Source organism: Aedes aegypti, chromosome 2 (genome assembly GCF_002204515.2).
Source record: "Aedes aegypti strain LVP_AGWG chromosome 2, AaegL5.0 Primary Assembly, whole genome shotgun sequence".
Classification (NCBI taxonomy): domain Eukaryota; kingdom Metazoa; phylum Arthropoda; class Insecta; order Diptera; family Culicidae; genus Aedes; species Aedes aegypti.
In genome coordinates, this window is record NC_035108.1 from 253,659,859 (window position 1) to 253,685,935 (window position 26,077).

Consider the following 26,077-nt stretch of genomic DNA (forward strand, 5'->3'; position numbering starts at 1 on the left):
CTACGATGAAGAGAAGATCTTCCTCTATCTCCCAGTGGTAATAGATTTAGGTTGGTCCATTCATTTGCTTTAAAATAACGAGTTACAAACTCGGTTACCAATAGCTTTTAGGGCGAGATCATATGTTATGATTTTAAGTCATTTTTAAAGCATTAAATAATAAAGGCAGCGCTAGTAAAAAAGCGGAAGGCGCTATAAGGCTATCCATGAGGACTTTCCGCGATAGGACTGACAGCTACAAGTTTGCATGCAACTTAAATGGAAGGGTAAACAAAACATGCAAGTGTTATCGGAGCTTAACATTTTCTTTTGTAATCAAACGGTCACTCCTATCACGAAACGTCAAAAGCTCATGGTAAACAAAAAACCGGCTGATCGCAGCTGTCTCATGGATTGCCTTATTCGGATTAAAGCTAGAACGAATATTGGTGATCTAACGCAAAGTTAAAATGCGTAGATGGCGCTCTTCTAGAATAGGGATTAGTGCATCTTATGTCGAGTCGCTCTCACCTCGGGTGACGTGAGACGACTAATGTTAATAAAATGGGACCGAGTCGACAATAGGTTAACGACTGTTTATTTTGATCTTAATCGCTAACAGTTGGCGCCAGTGGCAAAAAGTACAGACAACAACCCTTCGAACATTCAGTTTATCTGTGCTGGCCGCCTAGCGGCGACACTGATGCGTGTATTCCTTTCACTGATCGCGCTACGCTGGATTCTCAAGTTTCTCAAATTTCAAACACAAGCGCATGGAAGAATGGTAGTCGGTGAACTGTCAAAACGTATGGAAAATAATGAAAAACGTAAATTACTTGCAATTAGGAAACTGGATCGAAAAAGTAGTGATTAGAAATCGAGCGTAAAATGAATACATAACTTTTTGTGTTTAGTTCATCTTCCATTGTGCTTTCTTTGCTTCAGGATTTCGTTTTTACTACCACTGAAAAAGAGTCATCTATTGGCTTTTCAGTTTTGAATATCGCCCTATTGTCACCTCATTCGACTTGTCTCACCTCACACGCCGCGCAGAATAAGCACGTTAATCAAAAATTTTAGTAATAACTTTGGAAGAAAAATCACCACAATCATTTAACTGACAGATTTTTGCAATTTAAGGTGCAGGAAATCGTGAATATTCATTTCAATTTGAAAAACTTTCGCGACCTCACCATAGACTTGCCTCACCTCACTTTTGATCGCTAATAACTTCGTTCAAGCGAGTATAGTCCATTTTACTAAATGGGCAAAACTGATAATATTGCTGTTACTTTCACATGTTCACACGACACCGCCCCTTGTCAAATTTCATTCATAAAAAAATGACTATTCGTGATCAAACGTCAACATTCCACCGCAAAATCGCTAGTGTTTGGAGGTGATTTTAACCTCTAAATTACCAAATAACTTCCAAAGCATCACCTCCAAGTTTGTTCTAATAACCTCCGTCATATGAAATACGGTGGCGCGTTGGTCTTCGCAAGTTTATCGTTAAACAGTCAAGCTTTAAACATAATTTATTCTATGATATCGATTTCGTTCAGTGTGGCAGACGTTGTTTTTTTACTGTGTCACAATATTGTTACACTGAGAAAAATCTACACGTCAAGGTCGTGTGTTTTACTTATAGATTTGCGCAATGAGGAAAACCACATGATTTGAGTGTGGTAGCCATATGGATTTCATCATTGATTTCACGGTATAATAACATGTGTATCAACATTAGGTTGTCATGTGAAACAAACATGAATTTCCAAATATTAAATCATGAAAACCAACTGATTTGCTTATTGAATTCGAAATGTAGTAGCTTTAGATAGTCATGTGTGATAGAACATAAATGTCATGGGACTGAAAGAAGAAATTTGGTAGAAAAACTTTTGCTCCCCAAAATATGGATCCGAGGCTCCTCTGCTTGTCGCAAGCTCTCTTGATTTTTTTTTTTTTTTTTGAGCCGGCAACAAGCGGGACGCCGCAAATCCATAATTTGGGAAGCTAGGGATAAGCATATTCCATTTTTTTCGAAACTGAAAGCCAGGAAAATCTGTTAATGGAATCCGATTTTTCTACTAAACTATACATTATAATCAATGTTTTCTTATAGAAAGGTAGAATTCTCGTATATCGGTCAACTTCACTAATAAAAGAAAAATCGAATTCACAAATTTTCATCTAACACTTTCAGCTTCAAAATTTGCTTCTTCTCTTTGGAAGCATGATGATGACTGTCGTTCGACACGAGGTCCAACCGCAATTCAGTTCACTATGCATCCCATGGGTTGATCACAAACAATTTGGAAGCTTTGAACATGGAAATCGATAGCATAGCTCATGGATTTCATCATAACAATCTCATTGCGCAAATCAATGAATCGACCAACTTGAACATGATGATTATGACACAAGATAACCATAAGCAAAACACACTGAATCCGTGTTGGAGTGATGATCTATGCGTCCATAGGTTGACACATACGAATCTGAAAAGAAAGCTTCGGGAACTTATGTGGAAAAAATATGGAATCCCTGTTGTCGGTTGATGAATCAATCCATGAAGCAAAACAAAGGAATTTAATGTGTAACACACACGAAGTTTGCAAGAAAATCATAGCAAATCGATATGGACGTTCATGAATCGATCCATAATTTTAAACACACAGATCGAGCGTGTGGATTTTTATCAGTGTATGAAGAAGCCATCAAAACAAAATCAGCGATTGGCATACGGACTCCAAATCAAAATATCAACGTGTGATTATCGTGATTACACTTTTTTTTACCTTTATTAAAACATGAATCCCGTGGAAAGTTTCGTGTTTCCGGATATTCCCAAGACCATACGGTAATTGTCTAGTGCCTCTAGCTTTCAGATTATAGTGTCCGCTAATCAAAGGCTTACGATTTCAGAGATGTGCTCTTCAAACCCGATAAGCAGATGATCATTGTGGGTGTGATTGGGAAGTCCTCCAATCCGACCTGCAACAAACTGATCGGATTCAATCTACTGACCACTCATCCAGCTCTGACCGATTCGAAGTGTTGTGAGGTAGGTCAACGAAACCATAACCATACCTAGCGTTAATGATTAATTATACATTAATGGTAATAAATCTTCGAGCTGTTTAGTGGAATACCTACACTACCCGTCATAAATACGGACTCACTGAAATAAGTATTGCAACACTCAGCTGAATAATGAATCACCCCCGAAAAGTTTAGCATCACCTCAAAACAGGTTAATTCACATTGCTATATCTCGAGATCCTTACGACTTACAAAGAAGCGATCTTCAGCAAAGTTGTTCAGGGGATCAAGGACATCCGGAAAGCGAACAGTTTAGTTCGCGATTTTGCCGCTAGGTGGCGCTAGTGAGCATGTAAAAATGAGCATTTTGAACTAGTTCTAGCTTGTGATCCATAAGAGATAGAAAGTTCGGGTCTTCGGCAAAGTTGCTCAGGGGTTCAAGGACATCCGGAAGACAGATAGTTTGGTTCGAGATTTTGCCGCTATGTGGCGCTAGTGAGCATGTAAAACTGAGCATTTTGAACTAGTTCTAGCTTGTGATCCATAAGAGATAGAAAGTTCGGGTCTTCGGCAAAGTTGCTCAGAAAGTCAAGGGCATACGGAAAGCGATCAGTTTAGTTCGCGATTTTGCCGTTAAGTGGCGCTAGTGAGCATGTAAAATTGAGCATTTCAAACTAGTTCTAGCTTGTGATCCATAAGAGATAGAAAGTTCGGGTCTTCGGCAAAGTTGCTCAGGGGTTCAAGGACATCCGGAAAGGGAACAGTTTAGTTCGCGATTTTGCCGCTAGGTGGTGCTAGTGAGCATGTAAAATTGAGCATTTTGAACCATTTCTAGACTGTGATCCATAAGAGATAGAAAGTTCGAGACTTCGGCGAAGTTGTTAAGAAGGCCAAGTACATCCGGAAGACAAACAATTAGGTTGTAGATTTTGCCGCTATGTGGCGCTAGTGGGCATGTAAAATTGAGCATTTCAAACTAGTTCTAGCTTGTGATCCACATGAGATAGAAAGTTCGGGTCTTCGGCAAAGTTGTTCAGAAAGTCAAGGACATCCGGAAGACAGATAGTTTGGTTTGAGATTTTGCCGCTAGGTGGCGCTAGTGAGCATGTAAAACTGAGCATTTTGATATAGTTCTAGCTTGCGATCCACAAGAGATAGAAAGTTTGAGTCTTCGGCAAGTAAAGAACAGAAATAAAGTAAAGGACATCCAAATATCAGATTTTTTGGTTCCTAATGTTGCCACTAGGTTGCACTAGTACGCATATTTAATTAAATATATGAAACAAATTCTATTTTTCGAGCCAGATGAGATAGGAAGTTTGAATCTTCAGCAAAGTTGTTCGGAAAGTCAAGGGCATCCAGGAAACAGTTTACTCTGGAGGGATGACTGTACCTTAACATTATGAATTTGATAAGATAGAATTTCCAGAATGCTGTTCAGATATTCTTTGACATTTGGAAGTTGAAGTGATTAGGGATGGAATCATATTAAATTAAAGTGATTCAGGTCTGATCAAATGTATATTCAAGTGTATCATATCTGATTCATATTCTAGTGATTCTGGTATGACTTACTCCATGTGCGAGTGACTCACTCAGGACTCATATTCATCACATTCAAATTATTTAAGTCAGAATCTCTTCATGGTTCAAGTTTGATTGACTTCATTTCCAAGTGATTGATGTCTTATTCTCTTTATATTCATGTCTTTGGGGTTTGATTCACTCTACAGTCGACTCTCCATAACTCGATATTCAAGGGACCATCGACTTAAAGAATTATCGAGTTATAGAATACACCAACGCAAAAAATACCAAAATCGAAGAAACAAATTTCAGTATTTCCAATACATATATGATTACTTCTGTGAGAAAGCAATAATATTTTGTTGATATTATTTTACAAACAAATGTTCCATGTTTTTCCTTACGTAATTTTTTTTTATTTTAATGTTTTAAACATTTATTACAACTTGCAAGTATTTATTCACTTCCAGAATAAATCCAAGTTTCCCAGTATAAGAAGGATTTTAAAATGGATATCGAGTTATGGAGGGAAATTTTCACGTGACATCGACTAATTGAGATATCGAGTAATAGAAATATCGACTTATGGAGAGCACGATATATGGGAATTTGAGGGGACCAAAAAATCGATCGAGTTATAGAGTATATCGAGTTATAGAATATCAAGTTGTGGAGAGTCGACTGTATATTCAAGAAATTCAGGTTTGACTTGAATATGGAGTAAACAAAAATCATGTCAAATTCACTCCATGTTCAAGTGACTCAGGATTGATTCATTTTATATTCAATAGATTCAAGTTTAGTTCTCTCCATACCCGCAAGTGTTTCACGTCAGATTCACTTTATTATTAAGTTATTCAGAATTGATTCAATTCATTTTCAAGTGATTCAGTTTGTTCCATATCCTAGTGATTCTTATCTGATTCACTCATATTCGACTGATTTAGGTTTGATTCATTGATGTTCAAATGATTTCAAGTGATTCACTTCTTTTTCAAATGTTTCAAGTTTGATTCACTTTATGTACAAGTGATTCAGGTCTGATTGATTTCATATTCAAGAGATTTAGGATTTATTTCCAGTGATTTATGTTTGATTCGCTTCATATCCAAGTGATTCATGTCGGATTCGCACCATATTCAAGTGATTCAGGTTTGATTCGCATTATATTCAAGTGCTGCAGGTCTGAAAGTGCCTAGTTTGAAATGCTCAATTTTACATGCTCACTTGCACCACCTAGCGGCAAAATCGCGAACTAAACTGTTCGCTTTCCGGATGTCCTTGAACCCCTGAGCAACTTTGCCGAAGACCCGAACTTTCTATCTCTTATGGATCACAACTAGTTTGAAATGCTCACTAGCGCCACATAGCGGCAAAATCGCGAACTAAACTGTTCGCTTTCCGGATGTCCTTGAACCCCTGAGCAACTTTGCCGGAGACCCGAACATTCTATCTCTTATGGATCACAAGCTAGAACTAGTTTGAAATGCTCACTAGCGCCATATAACGGCAAAATCGCGAACTAAACTGTTCGCTTTCCGGATGTCCTTGAACCCCTGAGCAACTTTGCCGAAGACCCGAACTTTCTATCTCTTACGGATCACAAGCTAGAACTAGTTTGAAATACTCAATTTTGCATGCTCACTAGCGGCACCTAGCGGCAAAATCGCGAACTAAACTGTTCGCTTTCCGGATGTCTTTGAACCCCTGAGCAACTTTGCCGAAGACCCGAACTTTCTATCTCTTATGGATCACAACTAGTTTGAAATGCTCACTAGCGCCACATAGCGGCAAAATCGCGAACTAAACTGTTCGCTTTCCGGATGTCCTTGAACCCCTGAGCAACTTTGCCGGAGACCCGAACTTTATATCTCTTATGGATCACAAGCTAGAACTAGTTTGAAATTCTCACTAGCGCCACATAACGGCAAAATCGCGAACTAAACTGTTCGCTTTCCGGATGTCCTTGAACCCCTGAGCAACTTTGCCGAAGACCCGAACTTTCTATCTCTTACGGATCACAAGCTAGAACTAGTTTGAAATACTCAATTTTGCATGCTCACTAGCGGCACCTAGCGGCAAAATCGCGAACTAAACTGTTCGCTTTCCGGATGTCCTTGAACCCCTGTGCAACTTTGCCGAAGACCCGAACTTTCTATCTCTTATGGATCACAAGCTAGAACTAGTTCAAAATGCTCAATTTTACATGCTCACTAGCGCCACCTAGCGGCAAAATCGCGAACTAAACTGATCCCTTTCCGGATGTCCTTGAACCCCTGAGCAACTTTGCCGAAGACCCGAACTTTCTATCTCTTATGGATCACAAGCTAGAATTAGTTCAAAATGCTCAATTTTAAATGCTCACTAGCGCCACCTAGTGGCAAAATCGCGAAATAAACTGTTCCTTTTCCGGATGTCCTTGAACCCCTGAGCAACTTTGCCGAAGACCCGAACTTTCTATCTCTTATGGATCACAAGCTAGAACTAGTTCAAAATGCTCAATTTTTAATGCTCACTAGCGCCACCTAGCGGCAAAATCGCGAACTAAACTGTTCGCTTTCCGGATGTCCTTGATCCCCTGAACAACTTTGCTGAAGATCGCTTCTTTGTAAGTCGTAAGGATCTCGAGATATAGCAATGTGAATTAACCTGTTTTGAGGTGATGCTAAACTTTTCAGGGTGATTCATTATTCAGCTGTGTGTTGCAATACTTTTTTGAGTGAGTCCGTATTTATGACGGGTAGTGTAAGTAAATGAAAAAAAAAATCGAATTTAGTAGTATACCATTTCATTCCACTAGAGTTTGTTCCTGTTGGGGGTCATTCAAAAATGACGTCATTCATTTGGGAGAGGGGGGGGTCTATGAAAGTATGACAGTACGTGTATAAGGCAAGGTATTGGAAAAGCGTGACAGAGGGGGGGTCTAGAATTCCAAAAAAAAAAAAAATTATGGACGTCATTTACTTATAAATTAATGATTTATTATAAAATAATTCATGATGATGATTATTAATCAAAAGTCGAATATATTAAGATCGCACATGAAGTCATTTAATCACCAATCTTTACCCTATCCATTTGAAGAAGCAAATCGCAAACTCCATTCCACAGATCGAATTGGCACTCTTATTCAATATAAATTGAGCAATCCTTAAAACTGCTTCGAATTCATGCTTTCCAATTGCTTCGCCAGTGCTTTATGTTTCCATATATCCGCTCTTCGTCACACTTCTTCCATTTTTGTTGCGAACTTAGGTTTGATTTGATTGATGTCCACCAGCTCTTTTTATGATTTTATTTGAAATGTGTAAAATATACTGCACATTTAATCGTTACAACGATGGGACGTAAATATGATTTTTCAACAAACTATGAATGGTTCATCACTGTGAGTGTTGGCATAAACTTTGTTCATAAATTAATTATGTTTTACATGCAGAACGCGCCCATATCCCTTCCTGAACCGAAGGACAGGGGAGAAACAAAGTTGAAAATTTATAACAAAATTGACATTAGGCACGTAAGTGTTAATAATAATCAGTATTCACGCTAAATTTAATCATTGATTATAATCATAAATCATTTAAAAATTGGGTTAATCATTATATTAGCGTTATCATCAATCAGAATCATGACTTCAAAAAATTTAATCATTAATCGTTATTATGGTGAACTTGGATATAATCATTCATCAAATTATGTATTACCTAAAATAGTACCTGTCAATCATTAACGCTCTAAACTAAACCATCTATCGGTTCTGACAAATGAACGACATTTTACAATATTTTCAGGGTCGCATAAAATTCTACTTCGAAAACGATGGCAACGTGCTGTACCTGCACTTCGAGACCACATTCGACCAACAGGTCATGGCCGAACAGCTGGCGAAAGCGATCGATACCGGAGTGCAGGACAATTTTGTCAACTTCAATAGCTACGTCCGTAGCAGGTTTGCGAGGATGCTACTGTTTGCCATTCAGGTTTGCCACATGATCGTGCTGGTAGAACCAACGTCAGTGTTCGACACAAGTTACTTGTCCATTTTCAAGTCGCTGAAGATCATCCGCGAGAAATACGTGCTGAAATTCTTGCCGAAACTGCTGAAAGCATCAAATGTGGGCAACTATATGGGCAAAGAAGCCAGACTGTGTAGTCCGAGATTTATATTTCTTTTCGAGGGCACATGCGATATAAAGCCGGAAGACGTTGAAAAGCTGGAAGCCTTAGAATGCGCAGTAGAAGAAGATATCTACAAGATGCTGAGGACTGAATTCATCATCACGAACAACAGTGCAATGTCGCTGTTTTCCATTCCAAGGAGCAAGAAGTTTGTGTTCTTCAGTAGCGATTCGAAGGCCAAGTCGGACCCGTTACTGGATTCGATAGACATGCTTATGGAATACCTGGATAAACCAGCTGCCGGACAGCAGGGCGATAAGGATGAAGAAGAGTTCATGAACAAGTTGCGGCCGTGTGCTGGCTATGGAATGTCCGCTTGGAGTGTCGGAGCAGGCGCTCCGAAAACCGAACGCGAAAGGAGTGTCTTGACGCTGATAAAAAAACACGTGGCCGAAGCGTTTGAGCACGGATTTGACGACAGTGTGTCCAAGTATAGGGGTCGGAGTCATTTTGCAGTAAGTAATAAATTTTGGTATATTTAACGAACAGATTTTCAAAGAATTCCATGAATAATAATGGAAAAACCCTCGAGTAATCAAAATTTAATTTTTGTAACAAATTATGGACGAATGCTTGTTAAGAATGCTGATGTTAAAACTTCGTACTATATTCTTCAAAGGTTCTGCATGAATCCTTTCATATATTTCCTTTCTAAGAGCTCAAAGATTTTTTCAGGGATCCTTCCTCCAAAACTTCCTCGAGAAAATCGTTCAGCCGTCTAACGCTAATACTTCTAGCATCTTCCACATGAATTGTTGCAACAATTCCCTAAGGAATTCTCATAGGATTTCCTCCATAGGCTTCCTACGTGGATTTTCAGTAATCCTTCAAACTATTTTACAGCGCCTCTTTTAAAATTTTCTCCGGAAGCCATTTTAGGATGCTTTCAACTGATTTGTTTTATAATTATTCTATGAGATCTTCTAACAATTCCTATAGAATTTCTGGTGATGAACTAGCTGTATGCGCTAAAAATCACCTTAATAAAGAACAAAAAAAATCCTACAGAATTTTCTTGACATCGAAGTGTTCGCAGGATTTTTTTAACAGATCTAGATATTTTCCAGCGTTTCATCCAGGTTGAACTACTGCAGCAGAGTCCTTCAAATATTACTCGAGTAATTTCTCAAGTTTTCGTTCATGGATTTTTTTTTTAATAAAGTTCAATGAGGGTTTTCATCTGGAAATGCTACGATCATTTTTCCAGTTATTTCTTTAAACATTTCGTCAGAGATTCTGTCGGAGGGTTTTCAAGGGTTCCTCCGCAATATTATTCAGGGTGTTGTTTGACTTTTTTTTTTCAAAGAATAGAGTAAGTTGGGGCAAAAGTTTGAACGTCACAAAAGTTTCTTTTTAAGATTTCTAGCTCAGTTAAAACAATTGAACAATTCAAAATAAATGTCACGGTGGTTCGAATGCTAGTAAGACAACTTTCGCTTTCACTTCAAAAATTAGAATAGCAATTTGTTGTTTTCTGACGCCTAGCTCTATTGTAATGATACTTCGAGGTGTATTGGGTTTTGCATAGTTTTAATTTTGGGGCAAAATTTCAAGCCATGTACCTATTATTTTTTTTTAAAAAACTTGTAAACTGGCTGAAATAAATATTTATTTAATTTAGAGAAATATACATAAGGCTGATACAAATATTAATTTTCTTTTATGTCACCCCCCTTCGAAAATCCGAAAATTTTGAAGGGGAGAAAAAAAAGATTCATGATTTTTTTTGACATTAGTTAGATTTTTTTCAATTTACAAAGTAAAAAACAAGTAAAATAATGATCCAGAGGACGACTAAAAACAATTAAACAACTATCATTAAAAATAAAAATTCGAAAAAAAAAACTTTTTTTTCATTTTTTTTTTTTGTTCCTTATTTATTTTTATCCCCCCTCTAGTACCTTCCAAATGGTCTCGGACATAAAAGAAATTTAATATTTGTATCAGCCTAATTACGCGAAATAAGTTATGATAGAATTAATCCTATATTTTGACTGAGTTTTTGGTTACTTATAAAATGTTCTCCTGTTACAAAAGCTTTGTTTCTTTTGTATTTCAGTCGACTAGTTTCGAACTCTTGTCACACCGACGGGGAAAAAGTTCGTTTAAGGTAAAGATCAATCGAAGCCAAACATCAAATTTTCAAGAGCACAAATCTGGAGAACCGAACACCCGTTTATGATGGAAACTCAATCGATTGGTAACCACCAACTAGTGATTAATCGATTAAGTTTTCAGCTTAAATGGATGTTTGGTAACTCCAGATTTGTGCTCTTGACAATTTGAGGTTTGGCTTCGATTCATCTTCACCTTAAGGTGAAACAGTTTGAATGTAACTGCTAAGATTGCACTAAAACTTCAAAGGCACTAATCTCGCGAAGGAACCATTCAACAGAAGTGAACTTTTTATTTTGGCTTTGTGCACTAGCAGAAAGTAGAGATAGTCGGGTCTCGGGTTTGAAAATTTGAAATTTTGCGGGCTTGGGTTCGGGTCGGGTTTAAAAGCTACAAAATTGTCGGATACGGGTCGGGTTCGGGCTTGAAAAAAGTCGGGTTTAGCCGGGTTTGGGTCGGGTTTGGTGAGAATTGTGAACAGAGTAGAAAACTGGAAGCTTCCTTATGCATCAGATACGATGAATTTACCATCTTTTCGAGCTCGGGTTTTATTCGGGTTTTTCTAACATAAAATTTCGGGTTTCGGGTCGGGTTCGGGTTTAAACTGTGAAATATTTTCGGGTTCAGGTCGGGCACGGGTTTTCCTTTAAATTATTGTCTCGGGTTCGGGTCGGGTACGGGTTTTAAGAAATAAAATAACTCGGGTACGGTTCGGGTTTTAAAAATGTAAAATCCGACCATCTCTAGCAGAAAGCAATTTGAAGATCAGGAACGTTTTCCTACTATTTCTCCAGTTGTGCGCCTTTGAAAACGCGAGTAGGCCATATTTGTATTCCGAGATGTTTCACATTAAGACAATCAATTTTTTATTTTTTTTTTCAATGGGAAGTATTCACTTCAACAGAAAAGTAATCGCCTATCTCGATGCGTGGGAAATTTCTTGCAAGAAATGCTCAAGAAAAGCTCTTTGATCGCAGTACGCAGTTGAAAAGAAGTGTCAATTCAAATGGGGCTCACTGTAGAAAATTGTTTGACCATTTCTTTCCGCAGAAATTTTCACTTTTCTTGAGTTGAACACCATAACTAGCTTTATAACTAAAACCGGGAAAATATTTTGACAAATGTTGGTTCAACAATACTCAGGGTGGCCAGTGAATATCTGATTTCAAATTCCCGGGTTTCTTCCAGTTATTTCCCGGTCTTAAATAAAAACTCTTATTTAGGAAAAAACTTGAACCGGTGTTTTAAAAATTGTTACACTGTGGCATGCAAAGTTGATCATTTGCTATTTTTCGTTTTTTTTTTCAAAAATCGACATGTAACTCCTCAAGTTTTTTTTTTTTTCAAACATCGACATGTAACTCCTCAAGTTACCCGTAACGGGGGTAGATCACTTTTTAGTGGTGCGTTACGGGGTAAGATCTACCAATTTGAACTCTAGTCTCATCTTGTTTGTCGGGCTAGGGTAATATGTTCTGGTAATTTGGTACAAAGGCCTTGTTACTGGCAACAGTTTGTGAAAATTAATCTTTTTTACCTAGCAGATGGTTAAAGACTCGGAGTTGGTCAGTCCCGAGACTACACTTGAAGCCAGGATAACAATCATGAGTATTAACTCAACAAGGACTGTAAGTACTGGTAATTCAAGGACTCACGTGAATTCTAATTACTAAACAAATTTTCTAGCTTGATTCGGTTTTGCTGCTAGCATAAAGCCCCTTTTTTCTAGTATTTTTCTGGGACTAAACTAAAAGCGATACAGGGATGTGACTAGAGTTCCGTTGCATGGTCAAATATCAGTAGTACCGATTTGGTTCCTCAGAAATTTAATCGATTATGTTTGGTAAGGGGCGCACCTTCGCTGAGATGTAAATTTCTATGAAGGGTGTAAATAGAGGGACCTTTTCATCATAGCCGATTTCTATCAATATCTGAGGAATCTGCTAATCTGCTAATATCAACGCACCCCCTAGCCATGGCCAATCTGCGTTGTTTACACAAACATCCCTATAAACCCCCACGCTGGGAAATACGTTTACCGAAAACGGCGTTATGAGGCTCTGCACTGCATTCCTGTATTGGATTTACTTTAATGGCATTGTTGTTAGCAAATTCACAAAAAGTGAAAGAGAAAGAAAACATGATTTGTGCAGGCAGAGCCCCATAGGCCATGCTATACCCGTTAGCACACCCGACGCCCACCGATGACAGAGTGGGTAGGCTCGCACCATCGTCCCGCCCTTCTTACCTATTTTTGAGATAGGCAGTTCTGTCAGGGTGTAAATAGTTATTATTATGCATGTAATCAAACCGATTTACGACCTTCCACGTGTTAACGATCTTGAGGTGGGGATATTTGCGTGCCGGTTATGCGTATCTTCCTGTTGTGACATCACTTCTCCACAATGGCTTGGAGGTTTCCTTCTTCATTTCGGTTGTTCTGGAAAGATAATAAAACAAGGAAAGGAAGGGGCCACATCACTCCACAGAATGGCGGCCCATCTGATATTAGTTTGTGTTAAATAATTATTGTTGTGAGTAGAGATTCTGAAAGGGAGAAATGGGAGTAGGCGAAAAGCCGCCAATCGAACCGTCAAAATCCCTTTTCAAAATGCTTTTCATGTGCTAAGTAACTTGTAAACTCCTACTCAATTATGTTTTGTTGGCCTGCACGTTTTATTTAGACACAATTTTTATTTAGAAAACTATTTGGATCCGAGATTTTAGGTGCAGATTGAGCATGTTTGATAAACAAGCATCCTATTTTCAGTTAAAGAAAGTTTAAGAAGTTGATGATTCTGTCATTTATACTAGAATTCACTGAATAAGTTTCAACGCGCGATTATAATACTTCAGTTTTGTGCTGTTGTATTGGTGTGTAGTGGGAAACCAATCAGTTTGGTGATTCTAACGGTAAAAAATAGCACGACGAAAGGAAAGTTGATAATCTATCATCATTATGATTTCAGTCCTAATTTCATGATCCGTTTAATAAATTCCGCGGATGATTCGGCAATTTCAACAATTTATACATGTGTATTCGAAGAAAACAGACTACGAGCATTTATTACCTTGCAGATATTTATCATTTTGTACAGCCTAATTTAATAATTCCTACATTGGTTGTAACAAAAATTTGATCTTGGGATGTTGATTTGCCTCCTAATCATAGTTTCGACAATAGTCACATGCTTACTATCCCTTATGGCAGTGTTGTTGATTCTATTGTCTATCGCTCATCAGTTTCGCGCCACCCGGCAGGGACTTGGTCCTATGTACCCAATACTCTGCTGTGTCTTAACTTCACGCAATACATTCTGTAGATGTGTGATACAGTTTGCGGAATATTATGATTTATCACTTCGTTCAGATGGAAAATTCTGTTATGGTACCATATTCACATATCAGATAACTCCCACCTGGAACGATGTAATACATCGGAGACATGTAGATTCAGATGTATGTATACGATCTACGCCTAGTTCGGCTCTGATCGACAGGCAATCAGTGTATTCAGTTTTTCAACTAGCTTGAAGCGATGAACGTTTCAAGACAAGCTCTCCACTATATCTGCTAGCAATCACCGGTCGTCGATAGACATTTCGGTTCTTTTCTGCTAAAGAAAGATTCGATTGTATGCCAAAGACTATGGCTCATGCTTTTCAATACAGCTGGAAAAACAAGAACTACACCCAGCACCAAATAGTACGTAACTATGAGGCGGACCGGAAGGTTTGATGAGCAATCCCCACCATCAATATCTGAGGAATCAAAACAAAAACTGTACAGACATCGATGCTTCATTACCTATCAATGGAAATGGAGTAATGCGACATGCACTATACACTAAGGATACGGGTAATGCCACAATAGATCTAAATACTGGTCGCAGTGGCGCATCCGAACAGAGAAAAAAAAAAACTCCCCAAGTGATCGATAACAACGTTCTTCACACTTGGGCTTGATATATTTTTCATACATTTCGATAGATTAAAAAATTGTAACGGTTCAACAAAAGAGATGCTTATAACAAAAAATCAACAATTTATCTCTAGTCTATAGCAGAGAATATGATTATACTACAGAAACGCGGAGAGGATTTTGACTTTGTTCATAAACAACATTTGTAATGACTATCAATATTTGAGGTCATTCAAACAATATTTTAGTGTGCGTGTCATTCTGTCAGTCGCCATAAGAAACCAAGCTTATCAATGACGTCACTTACGTATCGCTTTTCACTCACACACATCCATCGTCTCTTTTGCATGACATCTTTTTGATTCTCATTGATTTTGCTCGATTGGAACCACGTTTGACGGTTCATTTGCAGTGATGCCACATACACAGATTTATCTGTAATTACACAGATTTTTTCCTGTTCTTGCCTACAGATATCTGTGATCACAGATCACAGATTTTTTAGATAAAAAAGATTTTTAAGATTTTAAGATATTTCACACGTTAAGGACACGGTTTTGGAAGATTTAAATCAGAAATGCTATTAGTTTTCCCAAAAACTTAAATATATTATTTTGTTAGAAACAATTATGCATCGCAATTTTGCATCTTCATTTTAATCAGAACAAGTTCAAATTAAAAATTGTTTACATGCCAAGAATAGCCGAAATACGTTTGTAAAGGTTATTTTTGATAAAAAAAACATTAAAAATTCGAAATTTTTGCATCACAGATTTTTACCAAAAATTTTGGAGTTCGACTTAAGATAAAAAAGATTTTTTCAGCCAAAAACACAGATGGGTGTTGGAAAAAATGTGGCAACACTGTTCATTTGGAACCTTTGGTTTCAGAATTCGCGCTTCTCTATACAAACAAATTCTCTGGTCTATAGCAGTTAAATAATGTTCTTCAAACTTCTACATCTCTTCAAAATTTGCAAACACATAAGTTTGATAAGAGATTTTACAGAATTTTCATGTTTAAAGTAAGTTCTAGTGACCCTGAACTTTGTACGGTATACCATACTAAGTCACAAAATTTCAATATTTATGTATGACTACAATAACATCAGAAGTCGTAAAACAATCCTTATAATGATTAAATTTAGGTTATTTCTGAAAAATATACACACAAGAACATCGTTCGTAAAGAAATTTGATAAACAGTAATTTAAAAAGTTCCTGATAAATTACAGAAAAAAATTGCAATACGAAACAATTCAATACGACGCACATTGTAGCTTTTCTAAAACAACTTCTAAAACTTTTGATTAATAATGTGCCAATAATAGGAACCAGCTCCCTACCTTGCTTAAAGTAAGTCATATCCAGTTTGAATCTAAAGATCAATGTTAATAATTTTAGCTGCTTGAAATACGTTTATGATATCAATGAAATTTTGGATGAAATTAGCTAATTATATTTGAGGTCCTTAAATATCATATCAAACTATCAAAATCAAATCAAAATCAAAAATATCAAATCAAAATATCAAAAATATCAAGCATTTTTTCCAGTTGCAAGGGCATGGCCAAGGTATTTATAGGCCATACACAAAAATGAAGCATCCCCCCCCCCAATTGGGGAATCATAAAATGAATTCCTAAACCTCGTTTTTTTCTCCTTCTGTACCATTTGCAAAGCGATTCTTTAGAAGAAGATGGGTGGGAAATGGGTGGGTCTTAGTACTCTTTTATATTCTTCCGACTGTAACTTATACCTAAGCATTAACAAAAACAGCTACAACAAGAGTACAAAATGGTAGATCTTACCTCGTAACGAACCTCGAAAAGGTGATCTACCCGCGTTACGGGTGAAACAAATCTTGTAGTGATATCTGAAGAAAATATTGGGCAAATAATTGAATTGATTTATAATGAAATTTCTAGAAAATTCATGAACTTGTCGTAATTTTACGACGAATCCTTAAAGACATTGTTAGAAGTGTCAGAGGGACTCTATAAAATTTCTCTTGGAAAATTCCCTGGTTCCTACTTGGTATTATTTTTAGCTCCTGAAGCGACCATATGCTTCAGGAGCTAAAGTTCCAAAGTTCCTTTTTTAGACACTTTATCGAAGACATCAACGTAATTTATAACCGTCAAAATAATCTAATCTAATTTCTACAGGTCCCGGGCTTCAAATCATGGTTCGAAGGATTCAAGTTTCTGCACAAAATCTTTATCGAAAACCCTGACAACCAGAACTACGAGCCAGTCGATGTGGACTACGTGAGTTATACTCAAAACCGATATTTATAACCCAAGCAATACTTAGTCCATGCCTAACATTTACAGAAAGCATACCTGGAGAACTTCCACAAGGTCATCGACATTGACGAACGGTTCTTCGCGGACGTTTGTGAGCACGGAATGGAGCTCGCCATGGTAAACTACAAGGAAATGCTACCCCATCACTACAGCGGAACGTTCCACGAGAAGAAGTACCAACAGGCTCGGGAACTTTTCCTGCGATACGCCCGGGGACCTGAGGTTGAGAAGCACGAACTCAAACTGAAGGACTATTGCGACTCGATCTGGTTGAACGGGAAGCAACAATGCGAGTATCCCAGCCTGCGGGGGAATCCTTGTGCGCTCGGGAAGCATAAAGCCAATGACCCGATGGATCATTCTAGTGGGGTCGTTTTCGTGTCCGCTTGCAACTGTGGACGCACCCAGGGTCATCGCGAAGATCCGTACACAATCAGGCAAGCTAATTATGAGTTTTATCAATTAATCGCCAAAAGTTGCAGCAACTGTACTCTGCTGGAAAGGATCAAATTTCCGGTGTTCGAGCCGTCCAGTAGCGACTTCCGTGCAGCGGAATTCATTAACAAGAATCTATCGAACCTGATGTCCCTTGAAAATTCGAACAGAACTCCTGATACCGGCACTCACCCTCCGATGACCAACGATCATTCTCCACATCTGTCTGGCAGTCAGAAAAGCCAAGACAGTGCTTCGAATCTCACGTTTAGTATTGATGATAAGGAGGAAAATGAGACTCATGCCAAAAACTACGCAAGTCAAGGCGACGCAGACGAGGCCCTGGAACAGGAAAACTTGAACGAAATTGTCATCAAAGTTGGAGAACACGCGGATCAAACAGACAAAGAGAAAGCTATTCTCAGGCAACCTTCCACGACGGAATATCTCCCTGGGATGTTACACGCTACCAGCCCAATAGGATTGCTTCCGCAATTCCCTTCGTGGTCGTTAGTTTGTCTTGGACCTAGCTCAATATACACTCACAACAGTGGGCTTCCGGAGCATATTCAAAGCGGATTCCTTTCTGGATCAAACTTTCTACTGCCGTGGGATGTCAGCGTAAGACTCGAACACGCTCAATCCTGGGCTGCCTCATATGAGAAAATCAGGAACCGGAAGAAGAACGTCTCCCAGTCCAAGTCGAGCGATTCCAGCAACAACTTTACCCTGAAAATTTTCATAGGCATAGAATACGAGTGTCTTCGTGGCCATCGGTTCATCATGAGTGGACCGGACACAGTTCTTCGCGGTGGATCTGGTATCGTGCGAGACAGTGGCAGCAAAGTCGTGTTCAACGATATGCCCATTTATTTCCCATGCCTGTGCCGCAATTCAAATGTCGCTCAATTGATGCGTGTCCACATCGTAACCCCCAAGGCACCAGTCAATGTGATCCTGGAACCGAAGGCGAAAATCTTCCAGAACAACATGCAGAGCAACTTCACGTTTACCACGGGCCAACCGGAACCGATCAAGCTGACGCAGAGCGCCTACTGGATCCTGCGGTTACCGTTCGTGTATGAAGGTGACGAGGGCCCATTAATGCCACCGAGTGAGGTGAATGCTAGCAATGCTGCCATGCACGGCATACTGCTGGCCGGAATGTACGGTATCAAGGAAAGTGAGATCAGTGAAGAGCTGCTTTAGATGTAGAGAAATATGTATTCCTGTGGTTTCTGAGTTGTTCGAGCAAATAAATTGTTAAACAAAAGTTTTTAGCAGAGCGTAGTTTCGATCTACGGACCTCTGGGTTATGGGCCCAGCACGCTTCCACTGCGCCACTCTGCTTGCATGGGATCAGAGAATTAATCATTAAGAGCTTATGTGGGATTTAATAAATTTCTGATCCAATGTGAAATTAAACGTATGTATTTAATAATAGAAAACGTGCTTATATTTTAACAATTGCTTTGAATTCCACTTACCTAATTTTAAGAATCATCGCTCAATGTAAAGATTTATTAATTACATGTCGTTTTTTTCTTAAATCAAAAATATTTCACAGCAATATGCAATCAAACAGTACATAAAACGTAAAATATGTTATTTTAAAACCGCAATTTTTGTTGATCGTAGCGCAAAAATCAGTAATTATGCAAAACATCGTTTTTCGTACATCATTGGCAGAGGAAACCTATTCTTTACTTCCTATTCGTTTTCCTATGCGAGTTTTTCTAAAATTTAGGCCCTTGATATTTTCAACACATTTATTTTCGTAAAAATGGGCATCTTGCAGCCAATTATCAGGCAACCGATACAAACCCCCATTACATAGTGAATTATGAGAGTGTCCAACCGCACCCATACAACAAATTTAAAAATCATGATTTTCAAAGCATTAGTTTGTTGAACATCTAATAATTCCTACAAGATTTGCCGAAGTTGAAGTAGTTGTGCATCGACAAAAAAAAAACTTCGCAGCCGGTAGGATTCGAACCTACGCTCCCAGAGGGAATCTGATTTCGAGTCAGACGCCTTAACCACTCGGCCACGACTGCTTATGCAATGCGACATCACGTTGTTCCTGACCAATGCGTAATTCATTTAGAATGAGAATGCTGCCCATAACTGGATATTTGTAACATTCGACAAAAGTAGGCATTGAGTAAATGGAATACCAAGTGTGCATTCTATGGCAGTATGGGAGGAAACTAAAATTTCTAAAAATTGCCAAGATCTCAAAACAGGTTTTTTGAGGCTGAAATTTTGTACAACTCATATCGCATGCTGGGTGAATAGTCAAAAAATATTTCTGATAGAAATTTCATTGTTGCTACATTACAAGGCTCATGTATAATCTCAATGTAACTGTTATGCGGTTACAATTACCAATGTGACAAAACAACTTGGTATTTTTTTTTTCGAATTTTCTAGACCAATTTCACAGATTTTAGTAAGTTGATCGAAAATATTAATCATTAGATGACTCTCCCCGGTATTAACTCTAAACTGTCAAAAATGTCGAATGTGACAAATATGGGGGAAACATGATTTTCATAAGGTATTTATTTAACATTATTACTCTCTTTCTTCCATCAAAAATTTCTGACCAAATCCGTGATAGGGGTAGGTGGAGCATAGTGATCATATAAGAAAAAAAAAAATACATCATACACTCAAAAAAATCCAAACGTCATTGCTACGTGAAAAATCACGTAGGTCATTCCAAATTCATTTTGCCTTCACTTCACCTGACTAAGATAAAGATCACTAAGCCATTCATAACCATCAAACAGTGAATCGGTAATTGTTACTGAGGTTATCTATCGCACTTACGTGAAATTCACGTAGGTGCCTAAGTTCATTTTGACATCTGCATATTGTACGTACATTCGGTGTTGATCGCAAATCCTAAGATGGCACCCGCTTGATTTTTGCAGAACTTCAGAAGCTGCTGAACTTTAAACCCTGTGTTAGATTGATTTTAAGGTAAATATGCTTTGAATACCGAATAATCCCTGCATTGCTTCATATTTTACACCTGATTTATAACCTCTATCAATTATAGCACGCGAAGGCTGCAACAAAACAGAACATACTCACAACATTTGGGAAACAAGATTCACAATGCTCAGATTAAATATAAAAATATCACAATCTTTTAGATTTGTTTACGTTTTCCAATTGGGAATTAGTTTTCTTCCAAAGCCTATTAGAGATAAGGTTGGTCTATATTTCAGTTAATTTAATGCAAAACCATCTAGATCCTATTGAAACGCTTCGTAAAGGCTACCGGAAAATCCACGTAGCTCTTACTTGTAGCGCCGGTGGAATGGACGAAGTTCAAAAGTTCATGCGTTCATTCTGGGCTACCTATGATTAACGTAAGAGCTACGTGAAAAGTGCGATGGAAAAAAACCACGTATGTTTTCACGTAACAATGACGTTTGGATTATTTTGAGTGTACACTTCTTGTATGATATTCGATTAGACTGATACAAAAATTAATTTTCTTCTATGTCCGAGACCACTTGGAAAGTACGCGGGGGAGGGAGATTGATAAAAATAAATAAGGAACAAAGTTTGACCTGTTTTTTTACTTCAAAAATTTGAAAATTAATGTAAAAAAATGATGGATCTTTTTTACCCTCAATATTTTCGGATTTTTGAAGGGGGTGACATAGAAGAACATTAATATTTGTATCAGCCTAGTTGGGGTAGTGAGGGGCATGATAGGTCGGTGTAATTTTGAAGCGCAATTCACATTTTTCTGGTGACATGAATAGTTTTATTAGATGACAAACGTGTAGCCGCTACATGGTGATTGACTGTATGGACCTATGCACGGGTTCACTTTTTGACGTTTTAGCGGTGCCGTGTTATTTATGTGACCATGGAAACTAGTGAATTTGGCACCGCTCAAACGTCAAATTAATGAACTTGTGCATCGGTCCATGGTTCAAAGATATGACTCTAAATCATGGGTGACTGTGCTTTTCATGCATTTGTGTTGGCAATGGCAATCCTATGAGATTTGAAGGTATAGAGTGATACACTTTCAATTATTTCGCAGTGAAAATAAATTCTCACTTGAAACTGATGTATGAAAGATGTGTCCGTAACAGTCAGATGAAATAGATAAAGCTTGCTTCAGATAGAATTGGAACAAAAAAAATGCCTGTATTTCAGTTATTTATTATTAAATTCAAGATCTTTTATTAAAAAAAGTAGCGTTCACTTCATACTTTTAAGAAAAAATACGGATACAATTATTCGTCACGGTTTCGAAGGAATTCTCGAGTTTTTCCTGTAACACGGGCGGCGCACACCTTCTTCGTCCATCGTTTTAGCTATCTTATTCCACCAGGTCTTCATCTGATTGATGTCTTTGACAACCTTTCACTTTGCCTTGAGTCTTCTCTTCATGATTGCCCAGTTGTATTTCTCAATAGGGCGGAACTGGGGGCAGTTGGATGAGTTAAGGTTTTTCGGAACAAACTGGACCCCTTTCTCTGCATACCATTCTTGAGCGACTTTGCTGTAATGACAGCTTGCCAAATCTGGCCAAAACATTACGGGATGGTCGTGGGGATTGAATGAACGGCAAAATTCGTTTTTGGAGACACTCTTTTTGGTATAGTTCCAACGTCATTGTCTTATTTCTAACGAAAACTTTCGTTTGTTTGCCACAGCTACAAATGCCCTGCCAAATCATAAATTTTCGTGCAAATTTGTCGGCAAAAAACAAATTTAAATTTGGCTGGAACATCCCCCCGAGCCGTTGCCAAGTAAAATTTTTGATGGGATTTGCCCGAAGTCAGCATAGGCTTCATCGTCCATCAGAAGACACCCGTCGAACTTGGTCAGCACCTGGTCGTATAGCTTCCGAGCACGGATTTGGATACACTATTCTGTTTTATGGTACGATTTAGCTGTTGGCTAGCTCGATACGACTTGATTCCTTCCCGGAGTCGAGTTCTCCTCACGGTAGTATGGGCAGCACCGATTTTCTGGCCAAATCACGGTCCGACAAATTGGGATTCCTCTTAATCGTCTTCAAAATCTTACCACGCAGTTTCCGGTCGAAAGTTCCACTCCGACGAATGGCTTGAGGCTTCAGAATCGTCGTCAATGTTTCCTTATACCGTTTGTTAACGCGCCATACGGTATTTCTGGGCAATTTCAGCTGTTTAGCTAGCCTAGATGTAGACCACAATGGATTTTCCAAATAATTGTGCACAATTTTTTCCCTTCATTCGGCTTCCATGTTGATTGTTCACAAAGTACAGTCAATTTGCGGAATGTCAAACATACATACGTGAAGCTGACAAAATTCCCGACACGTGGGCGCCAAGAACTTTCAAATCCGTTCACAAGGAGCGCCACAATATGAGCAAAAGTGTGTTCCAATTCTAAATGAAGCAAGCTTTAGTTGAATTGGATACAAAAGACAATAAGATTTTTATCGGAATTTATATGGCAAACTGGAAAAATATTATAAATTTATTACCTTTTTCGAGATTTTTTGAGTTGACTAATTACGTTAAAAACATAATAAGGATGCGGTCAAAATACCCTAGTGTTTTCGGCAAAGTGATAGATTATTATTTTAGCAAAAGGCTAGTGGTATTTTCGAATAATTTCCAATGATATGTTGGGGTTTCATGAAGCTATTTCGGTAGAGCGGCCCAAAAAATCACAAATTCGATTTGATACACCTTTAAAACTTCATTGAATTGGTTTATTTTTGGAAAGATAACTTGTTTCGATAAATAAGTTCAGAATTTGATGTGGCACGAAGAGTCGAAGAACTTTTTTTCAAAAAGTAAACAGGTCTAGGGTAGCTACTTGAGAAATACTTGTTGGTTTTATAGTATCTTACGATTATTACGTGTAAAAATAATAATCTAAGATCGCTGAGTTCCTTAAGCAATACAATACATATAAACGATATATAATTGGAAAAGGGGCAAAGTACCCTAACTTGTCTTAAGAAGCAATTTGTGTAATATTATTGAACTATTTATTTTCTGCAGAAAGACTATTCTGTAACACACATCGCTAAAGCAATTTTGTAAATTCATAGGATTTGATTTTTCAGAATAAAAATATGGTTTTTTCAATCTCATTCTAAAACTCTACGAGTTTCAAAATAAAACATATTTTAGATGATTTGTTGTTCTCGTTTGATCAATACTATTTTCGGGGATTCGAGCTAACGCATGTACAGTGTACACTCACAGAACGCGACACGAGACCGGACATAACACATGTTGTTCTTACAAACGATTAAAAAAGGATTTAAATTTAACTTTTTAGTCGACCGGTTTCGGGCTTGATCTAGCCCATCTACGGGATTAAGTCCGTTGTTTGTAAGAACAACATGCGTTATACACGGTCTCGTGTCGCGTTATGTGAGTGTATATAGGCTAGGTGAATAGAAAAAAATGTGAGTATTGCATTTTTCTTCAGAGAATTTAACAATGGTAAGAAATTTCGTTTAATTTGATGGCAAAGTTGAGATATTTAGGGTTAGATATTGGTTTATATACAAATGGTTCATGGTTTCAAATGATTAAGTCTATGTTGAACAGTCCTCGAAAAGTTTAGGGATACCGGATTAAACACACACAGTGTACTGTGAAGTAATATTGACTATGAGGACTGAATAGGTGTACCAATTATAGATGCAATATGTCGACAATATGGTTAAAAATCAGATTTTGGCCGCGTTTCTAAATCGTAAGCATGACTTGTTGATATTAATTACTAGTTTGAAGCTTTGCGAAACAGACGAAATAAACATATTTAGTATTAAATTGATTTAAAGCATCTAAAAATTGATTTTCGAAATCGTTATTATGGCATTCGTCATAGAATTGTACCGATTATGGACTATCAATTATTTTCACGAAATGAACTCAAATGCCATCCAGTGCAATTGATAATGCAACGTTAATAAATAATGAAGTTTTTTTTTGTATGGTATTCAGTTGGAGCTGCCAGACAACTGGCTTATATGTCTCTTTAGTGGTTTGACGATATTAATTGATGATTTAACTGCCCATAACTGCATATTTGTAGCATTTGACTAAAGTAGGCATTGAGTAAATGGAATACAAAGTGTGCATTTTATGGCAGTATGGGAGGAAACTAAAATTTCTAATAATTACCAGGAACTCAAAAGTGCTTATTTGGGCTTGATATTTTGTACAACTCATATCGCAGGTGAATTGTCAGAAAATAATTCTGATAGAAATTTCATTGCTATTACATCACGAGGCTCATGTATAATCTCAATGTGACTGTTATGCGATTACAATTACCAATGTGACAAAACAACATGGTATTTTTTTTGAATTTTGTAGAACAATCTCACAGATTTCAGTAAGTTGATCGAAAGTATTTATCATTTGATGACTCTCCATGATATTAACTCCAATTTGTCAAAAATGTCGAATGTGACTGTTTTGCAGTTATGGGCAGTTAAGTTTTCTACTTATGATTTTCATGAGCTGTCCGGAATTCAAATCACAGTGTTCGGAGTATGAGGCAAAAGTGAGGAAGCGTCCGGAATAAGAATCATGAAAAGTGCACACATGCCCATTTATTTAAATTTGATCATGTTGCGGAATCAAAATCTTCGCCCACCATTCGAAAGCTAAGGGTTTTGAGGGCTCAATAACACTAAGGAATAATATAGAATGATTTATTTGCCTTTTGATGAGCTACACTTCACTGAGGCCTTAAGTGTCCGTATATGAATCAAAACGGTATATTTTTTATCCAAATCTTACATTTTTTGTTTATCAAAATATTCAAATATTTGAACAAAGATCTGCTTATGCTTTGATGTAGTGTACAACCCATTAAATTTTCAGCCTCATCGGATCACAGAGGCGCGTGATCGGGTGGTGGCCGATCAATGAGAGAATGTGCAAGTTGAGGATCAAAGGCCAGTTCTTCAACTTCAGCATAATAAACGTGCACAGCCCTCACTCCGGAAGCACTGATGATGATAAAGACGCTTTTTACGCGCAGCTTGAACGCGAGTACGACAGTTGCCCAAGCCACGACGTCAAAATCATCATAGGAGATCTAAACGCTCAGGTTGGCCAGGAGGAGGAATTCAGACCGACGATTGGAAAGTTCAGCGCCCACCGGCTGACGAACGAAAACGGCCTACGACTAATTGATTTTGCCGCCTCCAAGAATATGGCCATTCGTAGCACCTACTTCCAGCACAGCCTTCCGTACCGATACACCTGGAGATCACCACAGCAGACAGAATCGCAAATCGACCACGTTCTGATTGATGGTCGGCACTTCTCCGACATTATCGATGTCAGGACCTATCGTGCCGCTAACATCGACTCTGACCACTATCTGGTGATGGTCAAACTGCGCCCAAAACTCTCCGTCGTTAACAACGTACGGTACCGACGGCCGCCCCGGTATGACCTAGAGCGGCTCAAGCAAACGGATGTCGCAGCGGCATACGCGCAGCAACTCGAGGCTGCATTACCGGAAGAGGGTGAGCTGGACGAAGCCCCTCTTGAGGAC

At 38.1% G+C, this 26,077-nt stretch overlaps 1 protein-coding gene, 1 long non-coding RNA gene and 2 other non-coding genes across 4 annotated transcripts; 1 reads left to right on the forward strand and 3 right to left on the reverse strand.

The window, feature by feature from the left end:
• Positions 1-2,692: 2,692 nt before the first annotated feature.
• Positions 2,693-18,932, forward strand: LOC5577419 (protein SMG8). Its single transcript, XM_001656449.2, has 5 exons — positions 2,693-2,842; positions 2,908-3,046; positions 8,346-9,188; positions 16,937-17,038; positions 17,105-18,932. The coding sequence occupies exons 1-5, from the start codon at positions 2,793-2,795 to the stop codon at positions 18,719-18,721; spliced, it is 2,751 nt and encodes a 916-aa protein (XP_001656499.1). The 5' UTR covers positions 2,693-2,792; the 3' UTR covers positions 18,722-18,932.
• Positions 2,918-3,175, reverse strand: LOC110676539. The gene is made up of 2 exons (XR_002500491.1): positions 3,139-3,175; positions 2,918-3,072 (listed from the first exon to the last, which is right to left on the reverse strand). It is a non-coding gene; the product is annotated as an uncharacterized LOC110676539 (long non-coding RNA).
• On the reverse strand, positions 18,791-18,862 carry Trnam-cau. Its single transcript has one exon. It is a non-coding gene; the product is annotated as a tRNA-Met (tRNA).
• A 558-nt stretch (positions 18,933-19,490) lies between the features above and the next one.
• Trnas-cga lies at positions 19,491-19,572 on the reverse strand. Its single transcript has one exon. It is a non-coding gene; the product is annotated as a tRNA-Ser (tRNA).
• Positions 19,573-26,077: the final 6,505 nt, after the last annotated feature.

Bases quoted from the DNA above. Each gene is read 5' to 3' on its own strand.
- LOC5577419 (XM_001656449.2), top strand. From the start codon at position 2,793: ATGAATCCCGTGGAAAGTTTCGTGTTTCCGGATATTCCCAAGACCATA. The intron at 9,189-16,936 runs GTAAGTAATAAA...TAATTTCTACAG, and splicing joins GGGGTCGGAGTCATTTTGCA to GTCCCGGGCTTCAAATCATG. The intron at 17,039-17,104 runs GTGAGTTATACT...TAACATTTACAG, and splicing joins AGCCAGTCGATGTGGACTAC to AAAGCATACCTGGAGAACTT.